Source organism: Amblyomma maculatum, chromosome 3 (assembly GCF_055883805.1).
Source record: "Amblyomma maculatum isolate TAMU_Amacu chromosome 3, ASM5588380v1, whole genome shotgun sequence".
Lineage (NCBI taxonomy): Eukaryota > Metazoa > Arthropoda > Arachnida > Ixodida > Ixodidae > Amblyomma > Amblyomma maculatum.
This window is the reverse complement of record NC_139346.1, coordinates 188,887,637-188,908,962: the sequence shown is the minus strand read 5'-3', so window position 1 is coordinate 188,908,962 and position 21,326 is coordinate 188,887,637. Positions and strand designations below refer to the sequence as shown.

At 41.1% G+C, this 21,326-nt stretch overlaps 1 protein-coding gene across 1 annotated transcript; it reads left to right on the top strand.

Moving 5' to 3' along the window:
• The first annotated feature begins 78 nt into the window (after window positions 1–78).
• Window positions 79–19,624, top strand: LOC146197227 (ceramide-1-phosphate transfer protein). Its single transcript, XM_084599020.1, has 4 exons — window positions 79–293; window positions 4,155–4,391; window positions 7,748–7,889; window positions 13,806–19,624. The coding sequence occupies exons 1-4, from the start codon at window positions 184–186 to the stop codon at window positions 13,938–13,940; spliced, it is 624 nt and encodes a 207-aa protein (XP_084455146.1). The 5' UTR covers window positions 79–183; the 3' UTR covers window positions 13,941–19,624.
• The last annotated feature ends 1,702 nt before the right edge of the window (window positions 19,625–21,326 follow it).

The window sequence follows — 21,326 nt, the reverse complement described above, 5'->3', positions numbered from 1 at the left end:
CAGTTGTTGCCGCGAGCCGTGAACAAATGCTTGACTCGTATTCAGCCCAAGTGAAGTACAAGGCTGGCAACAGTGAGCTTTTATTTTCTTGTTTTTATTTGTTCGCGTTACGTCTCGTTTTAGGAGCCACCGCTCAAACCGTGTTAGCTTTAACCGCACTGGCTCAGTGTTTCAAGTCTTCCAATGTCAGTGTTTAGCCTCCAAGTCGTAATTGATAACCTGAAGGACTGCCTTGAAGATGAAGTCGACCTTGACATGGACGCCTACATAACGGCGTACAGGGAGCTCAGCAAGTAAGTAGACGCTGTGCGATCTTTACAGTACAGCTGTTTTGTGGTCATGGATCAAGGCAAACAACGTTAGCCCATTTACCAAGCTAACCTTTAGTGTGTGTGACGTGTGCTGATGGGTAGTGAAGAGCATCTGATACTCATGGGATGTGGAGTCCGGTACCGTTACTCTTTATCGACAGTTTCTTGTCCCCCAGTGATCTTGACGAGAACGAAATTGTATCGATGTTCTAGCATTCTTGCGTGCGTTGTAAGGGTCCTTTTGCTTTTGCCAGTTTTCTTGCGCTGCGTCAGAGTTAAGACAGCATCGCGTTGCAAGGTTTCGCATGTCGCAGAACAGTAGCGTAAGCAACGCAATTGTTCCGTATCCACTGTTCGTGCTGATCGGTTGCTTCCTTTGATCACATATTCGGCGTCGCGTTGAGCAGAGATCACAAGGTGTGCATGCTTTCCTAGAAGACTTTAGTTTCAGTTTCTGTTAGTTTCTCAGTATTTAATACTGAGAAACTGAGAAACTGAGAATACTGAGAAACATCTCGTCCCTAATACTATTAGGGACGAGATGTATTATTAAAAATAAATACATTCAGATACCTCTAAATGCTATTAAAAGAGGGTATTACACGCAGCTCTTTGATCATGCGCTCTGGACATAATATGGGAGAAGAGGTCGGGGGATGAAACACACTGTAGCAGATCCAGCGATTTGTGACACTTCGAAAAAAAAAAAGAAAAAAGAAAAAGAAGCAAGATTTAAAGGAAGATTAAAGCAGTAATAGAATTGAAAGCAGAAAAAAGAAAATTTTGTGTAACCAAAAAGTTGAAAGCAGCATAGAAATTTGAAATAAGAATGGCAGCTAAAATCAGAGGGGGTGAAACGTGTTGATAAGTGGCTCACGGGATATATCACGATTTGGATATGACCATATAAGTTCCTTGAAATTGATAGAAATGAAGCTAAAATCAGAGGGGGCGAAACGTGTTGATAAGTGGCTCACGGGATATATCACGATTTGGATATGACCATATAAGTTCCTTGAAATTGATAGAAATGAACATTTTTAATCTGTGGTATGGCAGTTTATTTCATTCAGCTATGGTGCACAGTGTAAATGATTGTTCATGAAAAGATGTCACAGAGCTTCTGATTTTTTTGAGGTGATCTTTCCAAAGAACTGTGGCAGAGGCTATTCGAAAGCAATCATAATATAAAATGTCTGTGACAATCCGTCATGTTTACCAAAAAGCAATAAGTGAGGTTTTTGTCGAAGTGATAAATAAACCATATCATCTTTGAAAACTGTGGTGCTGAAGTACGGCCGTCAGTGAGTAGCAGGAGAAAGTGAAATAAACAATATGGTTTTGCAGGGATTCAGTGTTTTGTGTATGTAAGCTTGACTAGGGTCCCAAAGGGCTCATGTACCCCGCCGGGGTGGCGCAGTGGTTACGGTGCTCGACTACTGTTCCCAAGGATGCGGGATCGAATCCCGGCCTCGGCGGCCGCTTTTCGATGGAGGCGAAAAGCAAAAAGCGCCCGTGTGCTGTGCGATGTCAGTGCACGTTAAAGAACCCCAGGTGGTCGAAATTTCCGGAGTCCTCCACTACGGCGTCTCTCATAGCCTGAGTTGCTTTGGGACGTTAAACCCCACAAACCAACCAACCAAAGGGCTCATGCATATTCAACTTTAGGTCAAACTACTAGTGTAGTATACATCATTTGAGCATCTAAATGTGAGGGTATCTGCTTTCTGCTGGTCTTGGATGTTCAGTTCGCGAATGTGGGGGTAAATTTTTTGCGATGATATTTTTTTCTGCCTCCATTGATTTTACTAACACATTCATGGCACAGTCTTTGCAGTTTTCATGCAAATTTTGAGTGGGCTCACTTTTTCAGCTGGGTGGCAGTTTGTTACAAGGACAGTAAATTTTAATTTTAATATTCCTATTTCATTGCCTCAGTCAGAGTAGCTTCTACAGGCAACCTTGCAAACATAATGTTTTGTCTAGTTTGCACGCTAATCGATATACACTCTGTATTAGCTGATCGACGGCACTTGTTTTTAGTTATTTCTGATAGTCAACAAGCACACATTAGGTTTTGTGATTGTATCCATGATGTCATAGGTTGGTCTGTCGTTTTGTCATAGATATGTTGAAGCACATTTTCGGTGTCTGTTTGCAGACTGTTTTAGTCGACTTTGTACTTGAGACAGGGGATATCAAGAAATATGATGTAATTGTGAACTTAGCATATAAAAGAAAATCCACAGTTGCCCTTTTAGCTGTATTTGACTATAACCTTGATTACATTGCTTGATGGGCATCATGAGTGAGTATCTTGGGGTAGATAACTCAATCACTAGAAAATAGTTTTAATTGGAACTGCAGCCATTTAGCAAACCATTGATATGAATTAAAAAAAGGAGTGGCCAAGGATACTCTCTTGTGAAATGATGGATGTGCAACGAATAAAACAGGAGTCATAGTTATTAATACTTGTGAACTGGTTTTAGAATAATTGGAAACTTACATGCAAGGATATGAAAGGTATAAAAATGTGGTGCTTAGCTGGTTGCCGGCATCAGTAGATCAAAGCTTGTCACTAATAAATGCAACTAGCTGCACGAGAATACCCCTCGTGAAAGCTTTTGGATGTTTACTTCTCTTATCTCCATCTAAGTAGATTATAATTTGGAATTGCATGACATGTTCCAGTAATTGGCAGACTGCACTTGTTAATAAAATGAACTGATAGCTAAGTGGCGTATCAGTAAGTGGTGTGGTGGTGAATGATCACCAGGTTTAGGTCATTAGGAATTAAGTGGGATGACATTGATTGTGAAAAGTAGACACCCAAGATTCTCATGATGCTCTGTGATGTATATTTAGGAGAAGTCCAAGTTAGCAGCAACTGCCATGACCGACCTGAGGCATGCCTGTGATTTTTCGCTCATACAATGCTGACGCCAACAACGCCATGCCAGATTTTTTTCATAATGAGGCGTTTAGTGCCATCGCGTCAAAATGCTTTGCTAAACAAGCCGTGTGCACTCGTGCTTAGGCACGGTTGTGCTTATGTTCTCACTAAGACTTACACCAGGATGATTGCCTGGATTCATTACCTACCAGGATTTGTTTTTCAGCATCGGTAACTGTTGGTTGAGGAAGTGACAGTGAGTGTAGATTGCCTAGATTCATTACCTACCAGAATTTGTTTTTCAGCATCGGTAACTGTTGGTTGAGGAAGTGACAGTGAGTGTATATAATCTAAGCCTGAAAATATTTGTCCCATTCTGTTCACTCAAGTGCCAAAGATCAAAGTCAGTATTTGTTGGCTTGCTTGTTTGACCATTCTTTTATTCTTAGATGCTGAAGTTGCTGGTTAAATGATCGCTTAGAACTGCTGTTCCTAATCATTAGGGTCAAACATTTAGGCCAGTAAACACATTTTTAATGTGATCCAATTTTGTTCATCTCTATGGTACTAAAACGTATTCAAGAATTGGCCTACAAAACAGGATCATTCTGCATTAATTACATCGAAGGTTGTAGTATTCAGTGCTCTTGCTTTAGGTCTGCCTTCTGAAAGGTAAGTGCACAGTTATTCCATTAATGATGTTGTGATCAGACAGCTGGTCTAATTGAATGATGTTTGAGCAAGCATCACTGATGTTCGGGAGGATTAGATTAGATTCAGTGAAGTGGCCATTGCAGTATGCCCATACTGTCTGATCTGAAATGTGCTAATATGTGTAATTTGGGGCTTTATTGCCTTTTTTATTGCTTCTGCAGTGGTTCATTCTTATGCATTGCTTTCTATGTTTTCTGTCTCGTGTGCATCATATGGTTTTATTTCTTTGCCAGGTTCTTTGAGGATCTTGGCTCTCTGTTTGGTTTCATCAACTCAGATGTGAAGAGCAAACTGGACATTTTGGAGGAATACAGGCAGTCACCTGACAAGAGAGAAAACTACGAAACACTTAAAACCATGATTGAGTATGAGAAAGAGGCCGGGATAATTGCAAATGAGAAGATACCATCCGGGTCACGCACCCTACTCCGGCTACATAGGGCACTGGAGTTTGTCGCCAGTCTCTTCAAGTGAGCATAGTCTTCTTGGACATTACTGAAGGTCCAACCCAAGTATTTGTACATTCCTTTCCCGCAAGCAAACGAAGTTCACTCTTGGCAAGCACATTTTAGTGCTATCATACTTTAAGGCAGAGCAAAGTGTTATTCAGATTCATATTTGGTGATTGGTAAAACCATGTGTAGAATTTTAACTAGCATCTGTGAAGTGGGTGGCAATATTTGTGTAACAAAATGAAGAGAAAAGTTTCATTTCACCAATTCTTTGGTAACAACAATGACAAGAGAATTTGCTTCATCTCTCTCTGGGCAAAGTGAACCTTTATGGAACTGATGACGGTGACAGGACATCAGTCTGTCCTTTTTGTTATGCTGTGTATTGGTACCACTTGCCCTATCGAGCTTTATAGGCTGTTGAAAGGAGCAAGGCAATATCTGTATTTGTACATATGGGCCTGGGTTTGCATCTTCCTTGTGGGGGTTTATAGCTGCTTACGAGAAACTGGATGGCTTGGCGGGAATGTGCCTCATGAATTCCGTAAATTGGTGTCCAAATTGTTATTGCATAGGCCCTTGAATTTACGGCGACGCTAATACTCCTTGCGGCATTTATCTGTTACTACTTTTGTTAAAACGTGTGCATTTACCATCTTCTCTGCCAGTAAATAACTGCCAATGGGGTTTGCTGCTTACAAAACTTCTTATGGCACCCCTGAATGTCAAAAAGTCTTGAAAGGTTTGGGAAAGGGTTCTCCATACTTTACACTAAATATGAACCTAAGGGATGCCGTATGTGCTCTGGCGTAAAGCTATGTAACAAACACCTGCTTACCTTTGGCACAAAAGAGGGTGTATATATAGTAATATGTGTCTAATTCTGACCACAGGTATTGTGATGCCTTTCCAGCCATACATACATAGTGTGAGGGAACCTGGAATACTTTTTTTGTGTGTAATAGATTACTTCACTCATGCATGACATGCTTAATGGCACTGCAGAAGAAATAGTTTGCTGCTGTTTTTAAGCTATTGGCCACTTCAGGTGAGAATGTGACCTTTCAAATATTTCTTAGTGTTGAATTGTTAGTTTTTTTTTGTTTACACTATACCCTGCAGTGCAGATGTATTTCAGCAAAGGAATGGATTTGAAAATACAGTATATCAACAGCAGGTACAAACGCAATGCATAAAACTATACAGTTTGTGTGAAAATGACAAAAAAAAAAGAAAAAAAAAGAAAATTGCATAAACAAACAGCAGTGCTATTGCTAGTACTTTTGACTTAAGCTGGGTCTACATTCCATTTGAAGATCGTTTTGAAGATAAGGAGGACTTTATGCAATAAGAGTTAATTTCGTAGATTTTTTCAAGACACATATTGCTCATGCTGTGAGGAGGTTCTTTAAGACAGAGTTGCCGAAGGTCTGCTTCGGTGGAATGAAACAAAAACATGACAAGACCGGCCAAACTAGGACCACATATTTTTATCCACACACATTTGCTGTGACGAGAGTGACTAACAAATAAGACAAAGACAGACATTATCGAAAGTCACTGGGCGCTAGAGGAGTTGGGCTCCGTCTTCCAGGTGTCCGACTGCACTAGTGAGTCTGGAAGGCCTTGATGATGTCAGGGAGAGAGCCACGCAAAGTGCAGATGCTTTCGGTTGTTCCCGGTTCAGCTTCCGCTAGAACACCAGATGTAACATTTATGATTTCAGGCTTACTGCCCTCTTGCACTAACACACTGGTTTCATTTATTAGGGCAGTCTTCAACCGCTTTGTGGATTTTGCTGTGAGTTTGGGCCTTCGTTACGAATTTCAGGAGCTCATGTGAGGTAGAGTCGTCTGCTATTGAAAGTCTTAAGAATATGCCATCACTTTATAGTTGTTTTGTAAAAGGCATGGCTGAATTTGTTATAGATGAGTAAAGCAAGACAGCTTTCTGAAATATATGTTGGTTTGTTTTCATATAAATGTATAAAGAATTTTTAAGTATTTGTTGATTGCATGAATGCTATGAAGCAGTGGGTAGATGGAAGAGTGGGGAGGCCTTCTTAGAACATCCAGAGCTTACTGAAGCATTTATACTAGCAACATGGTTACAGGCAGCAAAGTTCTTGTTGGCTTGCTGAGGGTGTGCATGCCTTCTCATGCAAGAAATATGCAATAAATGTGCCCGCTGTGGCTCAAAAATTGAGGCAATTGTGGACAGCAGTTGACTGTACGACCTTCCTTCAAGCTTATTACTGGACACCTCTGGATTTATTGTCTTTCCTTTCAGTGCTGTTGTTCCTACAGGCCTCAACTCCTTTGGCCAAGTTTGGTTTGGTTTGGCTCGTGGGGTTCAGTGTCCCAAAGTGGCTCGGACTATGCGGGATGCATACTGGAGGCCTCCAGGAATATCAACACCTGGGGTTCTAACGTGCATTGATGTTGCACAGTAGATGGGCACATTGCTATTCGCCTCTGCCGAAATGCGGCCACCAGCCTCTGCCGAAATGCGGCTGAGCTTGTCGCGTAATCACATTAACCTGTTATGAACTTATGGTAGTTAGAACCAAGAGGGGCATGTAGCATCTGGTTCTTTTTTTATTTTCCTACATCAGCCCTCAGTAGCAGGTGCATATTTCTATGCTTTGCACTGGTATAGAGGGCAACTCGTATAAACAACTTCGGTGAGTGCTGTTTCATTTTAGGCATTCCTCAGTCTGCGTGCATGCATGCATATGGTATGGTCTGTTGGTGAACCATGGTTTGTTCAGCTGTACTGTTTTTGAGATGGGGCTTTGTCCAAATACTGCACTAGAATGCAATACTAGCAGAATTATGCCACCTTGTGTAAGTTAAGACAATTACTTTAACTCTTTGAGTGCCAAATATTTCAGGATCCACTTTTTCCCCCTGTCTATTTAAAATGTGCATTTTATGCAAGGAGCACAATACAAGAGTTCATGGGGAATGGAAGACAATCCAGCACCCGTGCCTGACCATAACTTAGACTTTTATCCATTTGCTGTACAATGCAGAGCGGTGTCTCCAGGTTTTCTTTTTCTCTGGCTTTCTGACTGGTTGGGAATGGCCATCGCATTTGTCACTAGTGAAACCTCTGCAGTTACTAAAGTTTTCAGTTTCACTCTTATCGGATCACAAATTCTTCATTAATTTCTGAATTTCGATATCATTAAGATAGCGTTTAGTCTCCCACGTGCATCCACTACATCAAGACAAAGGAGATTTTCCATAATGGACTGCCACGAATTGCTGTAGCAGGAACAGTAGCATCTGCTCTTCATCTATAAGTGTGTGTGAATAAACCGAGGAAGAAAGAAATATGTTCTATGCCATATTTTTCTCTTCTCTTTGCAGAGCTATTAGCACTGCCAATGATGACGCGTCTGTTGGGAAGCTGGCTAAGGAAAGCTACGACGAAACTCTTGCCAAGTATCATCCATGGCTTATCAGGAAGGGTGCTTCGATTGCGATGTTGACGCTCCCCAAGATTCAGGAGGTTAGATTTTTTTCTCCTCATTTGAATTCCTCTTAACAGCTCTCTTGTTGATAAGCTGCCTACCTGAAGCTTTTTGACAAAGTAACAAAGCAGAGAGGGAACAAGGGGACTGCAGAATAGAGGTGTCAAGTGCTAAACATTTAACATGGTGTCATTAAAGACCCTCTTTGCCAGAAAATCTGGCACCAGCATTGTTGGCATTGTGATCAAAAGGTCACGAGCATGCCTCTGGCATGGTAGTTGTCAGGTGACGCAGCTGGACACTGTTTGGCAAGCTGTGTAATGTCATGAGGCCTAATGACAAGACTCAATAGGCAAGAGCTGCCAATGAATAGCTCTTTTCAGATGGGAATCGAACCTGGGACTTTTGAACCTCAAGTCGGACCCTATGCTACCCCTATGCCATGCAGTCATGCTTGTACGGCTTAGCTATAACAGAGCTTTGTACCTATGTTTGGTGGTCTTTAGGTTTTAGTGACTGGATGCTAATTAATAGGTTCGATGTGATAGAGGCACACAGTAAGGAATTAGTTTTTAAGTGAGTAGCCAAGTGCATATATGTGAACAGTGATCCGCTAGGGGAGCCACATAACCGGAGGTATTAACACTGTCGCATCATACACTTGAAGGTGGAACTGAAGTGTTCCCAAATTTTTTGTTACAACTCTAATTCAAGTTGTCAGAAATGGGTTCAGTGCCTTGTTTTCTCTCTGGTTTCATCATATCTCTACCATGTTTTGTTGCTGTGGCATTTACTAGTTCACTTCAGATATAATTTGATCATTGCTCTCAGCACTTTCCCTGGAGCCTCTTATAGCTATAGTGATGCAGCTGCTTAGTTTGGAAAGCGAAGGGGCGGGCGTAATACTGGCATGGGCTCAGATATGCACCCATTAGTAAAAATGAATTTTCTGCCTAAAAACAAAAGCAGTGGCCCTGTGGTAGAGCATATACCTTACATTCAAGAGATACTAGGTTCGATCAATAGTTCCACCAAGTACCCCCTCGGTTTTCCATTGGGTACAAGATTTCCCCTGGCCCAACGCTTGGCTGTTATTGGGTGAAATGCTTGGGAAAAGGGTCTAGGGCCAAGTAGTTGCGCTGAAAAGCCAGTGATTAATTCCGCCGTTAGACAACCTGAAATCTGCCCAGTGCAGTAGAAGCCTATTTGTTGCCTTTTTTTTTTTTATGAAAACTGCTGCTGCTGAGAGAACCAAAATGGCGAGGAGCCACTTTTGCAGGCTGCAAGGTTGTTTGAAACTGGGCTTTGGCACGAGAGAGACACATCAGAGTTTACAGAGCTTCTGAGTATATGTCCTTGAAGAAAGCTGGGTTCCAGTCGCCATGGTATCCTTGTATCCATTTCTACTGGTGGTTGTCGAGCAGTTGGTTTCGAACCAACCACCTCCTGCAGCTGAGACAGGCACCCTAGCCATTATAATCTGTTCTTCGAAAAATTTTGCAGTAGAACCCAGATATATGAAGACGACAGCATATTTGTTTCCCGTTAAAGTCAAGAAAGTTTGATAAAAATCGGTTAAAGTACGTCTGGCTGTAGTGACATACTTCACAAAAGGCATCGCGGCACACACGCAACCTAGGATCGCAAGGCAAGCATTTTTTTTTTTTTGGTGGCTTTACCACCAAGTTTACCAGATCGGAGGAGAAGCCAACTTTACGTGGGTCTTGGAGCCATGAGGCAAAGCATGTGGCAAGTAGGGAAAAAAAAAAGTAAAGCTTTCTGCTGACATGGAAAGCAAGTGGTGTGGTCCATTGAGAGCATTAAAGAGATTAAAAGTGTAGTAAGAAATAGAGAAGGGAAGAAACAGTCGAACATTTGCAGCACTGTGCAATGCGAAGACCGAGGCAGCGGTGGAAAGAAGTGAAGGCACGGCGTGTGCAGTTGTGCCGTGTTTGACTGCCACATGCATTTCTCATCTATTGCCTCTTAAGGAGACATTCTCCACAATGAAATATTTTTGTTAATATTAGAGCCAGGTGGTTGAAAATTTCACATTAGGTCAATTTTTACGAGCTGTTTTCAAGTCTGTGTTGATTCCTGCCTGTCTAGTTTGCTTGAATTTTTTCAAGTCATTCATTTGAAATCGGTAGGTGTTTTTGTGCACCTATTTGGCGTTAGTATAAATTTCACAAAGCGCAGTGAGCAGTATTTCATCTTCTTCATTGCTATGCACTGTACACAACGAGGGAAAGTGTTATATCTATAAATTTTTTAGGGTGTGAAAAAATATTACTTTTTAAGTTGCTATTTTTTTGGCATGACTACAGTGCTTTTGCTAATGTTCATCTGATTCACAATAGCAAATTGCAATAATGAATAGCATTGCTGTATTTTGTAAATACTAAAGAACGTCCCTAGTTATACAACATCGACAGGTGTAGTAATGTCCTGCACAAGCAGTACTGTTGCTTGAAAATAAACAAAGAAAAAAGGGTTTTAAAATTTCAGCGAACATTTAGTAAAAGAATATGATGCTTCTTTTTAACAAACTTGGGAAAATGTAGCTTAAGGAGCTGTAATGTACCACGTTTCTTAAGAATTCTCCTGCAACATATCTAGGTCTCTTGGGTTGCCTCCGAAATTTGTCCTCAGTGCAAGCTTTCTTCAACATGTGGCGACGATGGCACTTGACCTCAGGAGTTTCTTTATCAGACATCCTTGACACCCCCAGGCTGTCATACTCATTACTCAGCAAAATCAATTCCTGAAAAAGAAGGATACCTACAGCTTCTCCAAAACTTGCTCAAAGCTTGTTTGTCCCTGAGTGAACCACTATGTGGCAATCCGACAGCATGCAGTACAGCACCTTTCAGCCAATGGGAGCAGCAGTTTGGAGAGTGGCGGGGCAGCTTTTGGGGACAACAAAAAAAAACTTGTTCCTGATATCTTTTTTTAAAACTGCTGGAGGACTCACAAAATGCAAAAAGCTCTTTCTACCAGCCTGTAATGCCACAAATGCAGTAGACGCGGTGTTTGAAATTCGTAGCTGTAATAAAAGCAATCCTGTTCTGCCCATTGGTCCATCACTTCGAGTGCTTGCATTGCAGACTTTTATCACTTCTCATCTACTTCCGAGGCTGGGGTTGGCGGATATGAAAGAAGAAAGGTTGAAGATATTGAAACAAGCCGAAAAAAACAAACTACAATTTTTTGATAAAAATCGCGTTTTTTTTCACTCGCTTCTCCCCTTAAATGATAGAAATAGCAGAAGATGACAAAGTGTTAGTGCAAGGCATTCGTTTTCACATGAAATCGAAGTCGGTTGTATTCATGGCCTCATTGCATGTGCTACAGAGGTACTCTCACAAAATAAAAGCAAAAGAGATGATAAGAGAAAGATTGAAGGTATTTTGGAGTGTTCATTTTTTAATAAGCAACAAGATGTGTTTCTAAGTAGCCATTTAATTCATCAGAAAGCATCTTCAGGGCCATGCCATGAGCAACAAATGATATAGTAAAGGCCCTGATATAATAATTCCCGAGTGACGTTACTACAGAGAGGTTTTATTAATGAAGTTTCAGTTCTGATTTTAAGTTGCGAAATGAGAGGAGGAATGAAGTCACAGTTGTGAAATATTTGGATTTTGAGATTTGGAGGCGAGCCATTTGGCTTTGGTGGCCTTGGCACAGAATAGGCTCGATGCTTAATACTGCATCATAGTGAATTTCTTTTCACTTCCTCTACTTGAATTAGTATTTCTAATATGCACAGACTGATCACAGCAGAACAGCAAAAAATGTGAACGAAAGAAGAATGCCAAGTGTTGTTAATGGACATATAAAAAATGAAGAAAGCAATACAGATTAAAAGACCAGTGCGAGTTGGTGTTATTGTAGCTGAGACCAAAAAGAGGGAAGGGAAGTTGAAACTAAGGTCGAAGTATGGGCTTGTTGGTTCATATTCGTGTAGCTGTAATGGTAAGTGTGCCCACCTCTGTCTCCATCCCTTGTTTTTATGTGCTACAGCTGTGCAGTTATAGAAGTAGAAAAGCTGTACTATTTCATAAATTACAGCTTATTGTATGTCAGAGTGATAGAGCTGATATGAAGCGTAGGAAAATATTATCAAGCCCCTAGAAAATTAACTGGGATAACATGGTTGTGGCTTAGGTCAGACAAGGCTAGGTTTAGATAATTGACCTTTGTCCAGCAGTGGATTCAGCTTGGCTGCTGATAAATAGGATGGTTGACGTCAGGCTGCCGTTCATCACTCGAGGATTGAGCTTGCAGAACTACATTTTTACATTGCAAAGGACCCTGTTTCAAACCACTTACTGGCTATTGATGATTTTTCTTGAATCTCATAATTTTTGATCACTTGCTCTGTGGACGTAAAATAAAAGATTTGATTCCTATTTTGCCCTTCCATCTCACAGGAGCTACCCGAACTAGTAGCTAGTGCCAGTACACGGGGTAACAAGCCCAGCCTCCTTGTGTGTGATGTCTTTTGTTATCTCAATGTTAGGGAGAGAATTGTTGGCTCCTGTTCTCATTTTTCACCTGCACGTTCACTGCCTGTTGTTGAGTGTGTCTTGACATGAGGCTTAATTCTTTTGTTGCTGGTGTGTTGCGGAGTCCCTTGGTGGTCATCAGAACAATGGCTTTATGCCCAACCTAATGCTACCACAGGCTGGCTGTATATAAGATCAGCAAAAAAAAAGTCAACTTTGTCAAGTGTATGCAAACGACAAAGAGCTGTTTGCATGCACTGTGATAATGTTTGGCCACGAGTTTAATTGTAGCAAAATTTATTAATTTCCAAGCATTTACAAGGTTTTAATACTTTGAATAGTAAGTGTGTGGTGTGAATCAAATCAAACAGCCAGCACCATGTGCAGGCTATTTGGAATGTCAGATATATTTTCATGCCCCTTTAAGTTAGTGATTTGTATATATAGTAGTGCAGTCCAATTTCATATCATGCAGGGATAATGAGCAAGAGATAAAATTGTTGCAAACACACAAGTTTACCTAGTTGCAGACGAGCAGTTCTGCAGAGAGGGAGAGAAAGAGAAAGAAATAAACTTAATGAAAGGAAGAATGAAGAGGCTGGCCAGCCAAAGGGGTTAGTCTTGTGTGCTATGAATACTGTGAAGGTTATGATAGGGGAGCTTGTTGGAAATTGGCACCAAAATGAAGCTTTTGAGTCTAAAATGGTTTGCTTTGTAATTTCAAGCTCCACTTCCAGCATTAATATATTGTAGTGATAATTTAGTGCAGTTTGTTATTCTGGAAAGAAGCCAACTAAATTGCCATGTCTGCAAAAAGCAAGTATTATATGTTAAAAAAGTAAGACACCAAATTATTAGTCATACTTTTTTTTTTTCTGTGGAATATTATGCGAAACAGTAGCGTACATGAGTCGGGACCGGGATTTCACCTATGGCAGCTAAATAATTTATAAGCAAAATTTTTTTTCGTCCAGTTTCAGTTTCAACTGCTAAGAAATCGTTTCATGTCACAAACGAGTTTAGGTCACATGAGTTGCAAAAGTGCATTATGTAATTGCTGCTCACCTATTTTTCATGAATAAAACTCTTGGGAAAGCTCGTGTAAGAGCTCTTGTGAATTAAAATGAACAAAGGAATGATCATGCCTCATGTGACATGGCAGTTTAAACCGAAAAAAGTATGAAGGGAAAAATTCAATTATAATTTAGGCACTGCTCTTTCGAGTAATTCACATGGCTGTCCACGTTTTCTGACTCATCATTTCAAAGCCAGAACTCCGCTTGAATTTAGTGTCTGTACTCCTTTAACTGCAAGGAACAGCTTATTGGAGTCATGTACTGATTTGAGTTTCTTTTGTTTGATTAACAGGCATTTATTGAAGCATTTTCTATGTTATTACATTAATGCAACTTCATATTAATATGTCTTTTTTTTTTTTTGCAGCTCTTTGCAAAGGCCCTGCCTGAAGAAAAGTTGAACCTGCGGGAATTGGTGACATCTGTCTCGGAGGAAGCCTACAAAGTTTTCAAGTTCACGCAGTCTGTCTACGAACAGAACAACATGCTGGACCTCCCGTGAACCTCATTTCCACAAGAGTGGTGGCTCCAAGTGTGGACAGTGCTGGTCTGAAAACTTCTTGCGTTTTCACAAACTGCGATGAGCAACATCACATTTTGGTGAAGCAAAGCTTTTTTTGTTTTGGCCGAGAACTGACATGGGATTGTATTTGCTTGACTCCTGTGCTGCCCTGCTTCAGTCATGGTGGCTAGAGTAGATAGGATATCTAGTGTCAGTTGCACTGAGATTTCACTTGCAATGCAGATTTCAATTCGACTATCGTCGTATGTCTGTTTCTGTGCCTTTCAAAGAACAGTTATAGGAAAGTTATGCTGCACAGCTCTGTGCATTAATTTATGGCCTTAATTTTGGAGCTGAGATATAATATATGTGATCTTATTGCAAATGAAGCTTTGATACAAAGTAATGTATTCAAAGGATAATGATCAAAATGCTTTGACCTCGTAATGCATTCTGTATTGATATGAAAACATAAATAATCAAAAAGGAATGGTGTTTCAGCTAATTAGCCTGTGTGGGTGTACTTAGATGAATTATCATACCATTTGCAGGTGTGTAATATCTTCTCAGGAATGTTTCTGAGGAATTTGCTCCTGCTACATGGCTGCCCAAGGAGAGGAATTGATATTGAAAAAGTTGCTCGTTACTTGAGTGCTTTAAATGAGAACAGTGCAGGATTCTGAAGCTGCTACAGTAGAAGAGAGATAAGTGTGTCATTGCTCACTGACAACTTCAGACTTGCCTATATTTGCTGTGCTTTGCTTTTCTTGGACTCAACGTAACGTCCAATACTGTGTGTCCTTGCTCACGGTAGTATCAACTCAGTATAGTAGTCAATTCTGCCTTACGGACTGTGTATCTTGAACAATGCACAAATGGATGCTTCATGAACTTCATCATTATATACATTGGTAACAGAGGGGTCATGTTTAAATGCATATCAAGTATCAATATCTGAAGAAAATGCTGGTAACATTTTTTTTTATATTTAAATACTTCAAATATGCAGATCTTAAGGGAAGTCTGTCATTTTCGGTTTGTGTTGTTTTAGGGCTACCTTAATTTTCAGCATATACAGGAACTGAAAGACATTGTCAGGTATTTGCAATTAGCACTATTATGAGGAAATGGTGTAGACCTGTGGTGCCTCTTCTTGCGTTCCATGTCAGTGCACTGTTTTCCCATCATTTTGGCAAATTCATACTGACTAGCCCAGCTTCACTCTACTGGAAAAAGGTTTCACAGATTTTTTTTTTTTTTTTAACTAAAGTACTAAAGTTTTGATTGCCTTATGGCTTTGTGGGGTGAGATTAGTTCTCAGGGTGAGTCACTGCCATGTGATAGGGATCTGGGTGTAAACTGCACATCTCAGCTGTTGCAACTAGGTAACTATTTATATGTTTTTTCTTGTGTGTGTGGGCTTGTGGCATAATTCGATGTAATTTACTTCTCCTAAAACATAGTCGTTCGTTTCAGCACTTCTGGCATGAACATGGCTTCGAGCCGTTGGTGCTCCATGGAGCACCCCTCGTAGGCCCTAGGAAACAATTGTGCACACACAGTCAGAGGTGGCAGAAAGGAGCCAGCATAGAGCTGTGTTCAGGCTAGAAATGAAATATGAAAGATTGTGCTTATAGAACAGCAGAGTCAGCAGTCCACGAGCTGTTTAATTGCTCACTGACACAACCAAATCATAATTTTTCCACTTTGTCTCGTGTGGCTTTTCTAAGACGTGTATTATTCATGAATATAATTTGTAGGTTACTCAATATGTGTTTCATTTTGCATTGATATGTGTGTGTTTGTACTTACATAGAGCGATTTTTTTCTTCCAGAGGAAATAATTTGGTTTTGAAGCTAAACTTTCACATCGTTTTGCATTTGTAACCAAATTTTTATTGAATAGCATTTCCCGTCTCTTGGGAATGTTGATTAAGGAAAGTATACTTTGCTTTTACTTCTATTTTTAACCTGGCAGCCAGCTGTGATTGGGTGTATGGAAAACAAATACATTTAGCTTGTGGGCGGGTTTAACTTTTTTTTTTCTTCTTATGCATTCAACCTATAGGCTATGTATACGGGTGCCCGCAAAATTTTTCTGAGTACAGAAATATAAAAAGGCATAATTTGCTTACAGTCTGGGCACACAACCATAAATTTAAATGTGTGCTCTGCTCTTGCTTAGGTGACAGGAATAGTGCACACCTGAATGGCAGGCTGCACTTGTGGGCAGCACTTGTGGACAGTGGGGAAATTCAACAGTTTGTATTTTCTCTTTTTTGAAAGCTTGTGTGGGGACTTGTATGTGACAACGCATAAAATTTTTTGCAGTGCTTTGAGAACGTTTCTGTGGTGTTATCATAACATATTATTATTATTATTATTATTATTATTATTATTACTATTGGGCAAGAATTGGGCCTTTTGAATAATTCACCAAATTTCACTTATGTTCATATGCCATTTTGGCTGATCAGTATTGGCAAGTATTTCTCTACGAATCCTAGTACCTGTCAATCACAGGGTCTATATCAAAGTTTTTTTATTGTCAACATTTATAACTGCTTTGTCATCCTCCTTGCCACTCATTGTCTGTACTGAATGAATGACCTTTTCTTTCTACCACAACTTACAGGCAACAGTAAAGATGTCTAGCAGCAGGACCCTCTAAAAGGAAATGACATGCAATGTCTTATTAACTATTTACTGAGTAAGGTTTTTGATAAAACAATTGTACACCACAGGTTGATGTTTTCTTTGGTGCTAGCCATCAGCGAACAAAGCAACACTTTTTTTCTGTTCCTGCAGCGTTAAAAGGGCCACGAAAAACACTCTTTGTTTCCGTTCAGTGCATATATAATCTTGTTAATTTGGCCTGCAAGGAACCAGCAAAAATGTTCAGATTGTTCGAAAGTTCGAATTATCGAATGCCCCAAAAAAGCTGTTGAAAACGGCTTTGGTCAGTGTAATTTGATCTATCCAACACCTGGAATATGGTTATCTATACAGCGGAAATCAAAACGAATTTCTTTGCTTTGCGCACACTATCGGGAATATCGGAATACTCTGCAGTCATGTCGCTGCGGCCTTTTTCGCAGTGCGAGGCTTGTAGCAGTGGTACCTCTCCACAAACAGGCCTATCGCATGTTGAGGATGCTTCACTACCAAACTGACTGTGCAGTTCAGCGTACTAGAGGAGCGGAGGAAGTACACAAGAATGCAAGAATGCAAGAGAGAGAAATTTGCTTATGTGTTAGAATGACGTGACACCATCCTAGAAATAAAACTAAAACACCAGTGACGCTCTAAGCAGCGTCTGAAATTATGCGGCTGGCTGATTGCGCTTACCCGATGGCATTGGTGGATTGGTGTGAATTTGAGAGAAGTGAAAAAAACTATGCGACTGTCAACACTTTTGCCATAGCGCGTATGTCTGAAGTGCGCGGGTACCACTGTTTCGTGGAATTCACATTCGGGAAGGTGTATGTGGACAATCGCTAACCTTGAGAGTCGTACCTTTGATGGGATCCCCTGTCCAAATTAATCAATGTGAAATGCCCATTTCCGAATTAGCCAGTGTATGATGCCAAAGATTTTCATGGGCACCAGCTGGGACTGTGTTCCTGGTTCGAATAATCTGAATTTGGGGAATTAACAAGATTTTACTGTATTTGTTTTGTCATGGTCACTTGAAGTTTAGTCATTGAATGAAACATGCCTTCGTTGTGGTTTCCTTGAGCAAGAGGACAGGTGATGCGCTCGTGAGGGTGTTGTCAAAAAGAAGGTTAAAATTTGTGCTAACACATTATTGGAAGTTTCATGAGGTAGTGCATGATGGTTTGCTGTGCCTACCAGTAGAAGAAGAGACATCTGGGCGAGTAGGTATGGTGACATGATAGAAAAACAGTTGTGAGCGCTGAACTCACAAGCTTCAGTTGTGAGTTCAGCGCTCGTCCTGTCCGTTCTTCTCCTCCGTGCACGTCTTTTGCGCTGTTTTTCTATCATGCTACCAGTAGAGTTGCCCCAAAAGTAAAATGGACCATGCAAATGAACAAATATATTTTTTTCTAGTGACGTGCTCTACCAACGCATGCACATGCATGCAGCTTGGGTGCATGCAGAATGTCCAGATGACCAGTGCTACATTTTTCAGTGTTTGCCTCATCAGCAGCTCGAACAAAGCAGAGAAGTTTTTTCACAAGCCCATGCTCCGTTTTATCGTTGGGGCACCTGTACATTGGAAGTGTTGAGGGAAGAAGGAGACGCCTTGCAGGAAAAGGAAACTACAGTGTTCGAGGAAGGTAGTTCAGGGTCTATTATGACAGGTCTGAGTTCAGTTTTTATGTTTAGGCATTCATTGTGTAAATTCAGCGTCTCGGACCAACTCTGAGTGATTACTGCTGAGAAATTTTCTTGGTGCCAGTGATTTAGCGATAAACTTTGTTTGCATTGTGCCAGTTTTGTATTGTGTTAGTGTCAAATTTCTCGCATACATAGCAGAAGACTTTATAAATATGCTTCATTGTTTATGTTTTTAATGGCTATGAACGTTTCACACTTTGTAAGCTGTTATTGGGCTCTAGTCAAATTGCACTGAGTTGCAGCACGCAAGTGTTATCACTACAGTGCTGAATACTGCCTCTAAGGGCCTAGTAAGTGCTCACTCATTGAGGCCTATTAATTTTAAATGCTTTCCCTGGCTGCAGTTGTGACGAGACGACGGGTTTTGTTGTTGTGGTGATTTCCCAGTTTTGACTGTACTTGTTGGCTAGTGATCTAGATGCCAAGTCAGCAGGCAGTTCGGTTCTGTGCTTTGTTTATGTTTATTTTGTTTGTTCACGTGCAGCCAAATGCCATAGTGCTCAAGAGCTATGTAGTTTTCCTGCATATAATGCTTTTTTTTCGAGAGTACAAGCTCTAAATCTGCGCTTGAGCATTTTTGCCAGGTTCTGTTTAGCAGGGTTGCTGATCCTTGATTTATAGGCTGATCGCTTTTAACCCCTTCTCGCAAATACATTGTAGTTGGTAGAAGTGTATTGACATGTTTTCCTTGTTGCCATTTACTTTTATGAAATCAATTTGAATTCGGCCTTTCTTTATGCCGTACCAGCAGGAAGTGCTCATGACAAGGCTGATTGTACCATTTAGACTTTGCAGTGATAGGAGACCAGCTGCTTAGCAAAGCATCATGCAGTTAGCATCTTTGATGACTTTTCAGTAGTTTTGAGTGCAGTATTAACTTGAAAAAATTATGAAAAATGTTGAGTAGGGACATGGTACGACAGCGTTAGGCCTTTCTTTCTAAATTTAAAACAGTCTTATTCGAAGGACTTACAAACTGGTTTTTTGAGTCTGTGAAACAGAATTTGACCATTCATATCGACTTGTCTCAAGCATTGTCATAAGAGCGTTTCCTGCAGTAATCCAAATTTGCACAGAAAGGGTCAAAGTCTGGGCAGGGAATGACTTCAGTGTGTGTAATTGATTGTGGCTCTGCTTTTGTGATTGCATATTTTGTCTGTTTTGTACAGGTAAAGCTTTTTAATTTTATACAAATTTCATAACTTATCAACTTATAAAAGATGGTTGTGAAATGCATGAGCGTTTACTGTCACTGGGCAAGTCCTTTTTGGTCTTTCCTTGTGGATAGTAATTTCACTATTAAATATTTTGTTCAACAGTCACTGAGGTTTTCTCTGGTGATGAGAAATGCAGCCTTTCAAAGACTAGGACAGACATAGAGTGGATAGAGTGTGTGCTCCGTGTTTGTCCTTGTCATTGAAGTGCTGGATTTTCCATCATGACAAACCAACACACCCGAACACCTATCCCGATCAAGTTTTCTTGAAGTCGGAAGTGCACTGATTTCACTGACAACTGACAAGAAGATGCCTGCCACAACTATGGTAGTCATTTGCATTGTGCAGTGTGAAAGGAATAAATTCAACCAGGACATATTGGGGTTGAGTGCAGTGGACTTTTGATGAAAATGTGAAAAGGCCATGAAAAAGGATGTGTAGCCATGCTACATGTCGAAATAATGTCCCAGCTAAGATGGACCGATATTTAAAAGAAACCTACATTTTTTTTCCAAGTGAAATCAAGTGAACGTGGATGGGAGTAAAAGTACCCAGTGGTACTTTTTTTTTTTTGGATATTTGACCCATGTCAAGATTGATATTTTAAATATATTTTTAACTCTTTATATTTTTAAATGCTATTTCAATCCAAAATACGACGAAGATTTGAACGGGCGATTCGCAAAAGACGACGAAGCAATACGGTGCTCCGCTTTTGTGCTGCCTTGACGGGCTGTTGGAGTTCTTCGGTGTTAAACGCTTCAAAGCGGATCAGTCTATGATAGACGCCGTAGTGGAGAGCTCTAGGAATTTCGACCATCTGAGGTGCTAGCGGTGATATTGTAACGTAACGTTACATAGAAGACGCTCTGGCACTCTGGCACCGAAGAACTCCAACAGCCCGTCAAGGCAGCACATCACTCTTCGCAAGAAAGCGCGCACTCCTGCGAGATAGCTTTCCCACACTTGAGGCTAACGTTGAAGGGAGATTCCTTGCGCGGTCTCGCCTTCTTGCTGACAAGCGTTCTTTTCTGGTTACCAATCGCTTCGAAATTTCGTTTTAACCGAGTCGCGCGCGATACAAGACGACGCTACAGTCGCCTTCTAGCCCCGGCGTGACAGCCCTAGCAGACAGAGCTGAGTACCCCAACCCGCGGTGCAAGAAGTCTGTGGCGGGTTCGGGCCAGAGGGGACAAAACACGAGTTGCGCACTCGAACAAGCTTTAATTTGCCCGAACAGTTATAAACGGCAAATCAACAGCACACAAATACAACTGCCGTAGCGAGCGAACGTCCCGCTCGGGGGTGAAATAAAAACCACGAATGGGGAAGCACACGCAAAGAGTTGAGAGGAGCGTTCTGCTCACCTGACATGGCTTTGCGCTCACGGCCCGTTGCGGTAGGTGCGTACGAGGACCGGGCGATTCTCGGGGACGGCGGTGGTCAACTGGCAGCAAAACGGGCACATCCATCCTTAGGAAGCTGAGCTACCAAAAACCAGAATCGCGAGAGGGGATAACCGCCATCCCCAAAGAAATTGCCAGCAAGTTAAAAATACCCCCCCCCCCCCCCCACCCCCCATCCTAAAAAACGCACCCCATAATCAACGGGAACGCATGAGAAGAAGCAGAGTCCAGACTCCAAAGCTTGCTCCTCCAAAAGAAGGGGCGGTGTACACCGATGCGGCAGAGTACCCAGAAGGGCACTACGCTGCAGTAGCAGTGAGCGACAAAGGCGAGCTAATCTCGAGCTGTAGCGTAAGGCAATCTTCACCAGAGGAGGCAGAGATGACGATTGCCCTGACAAT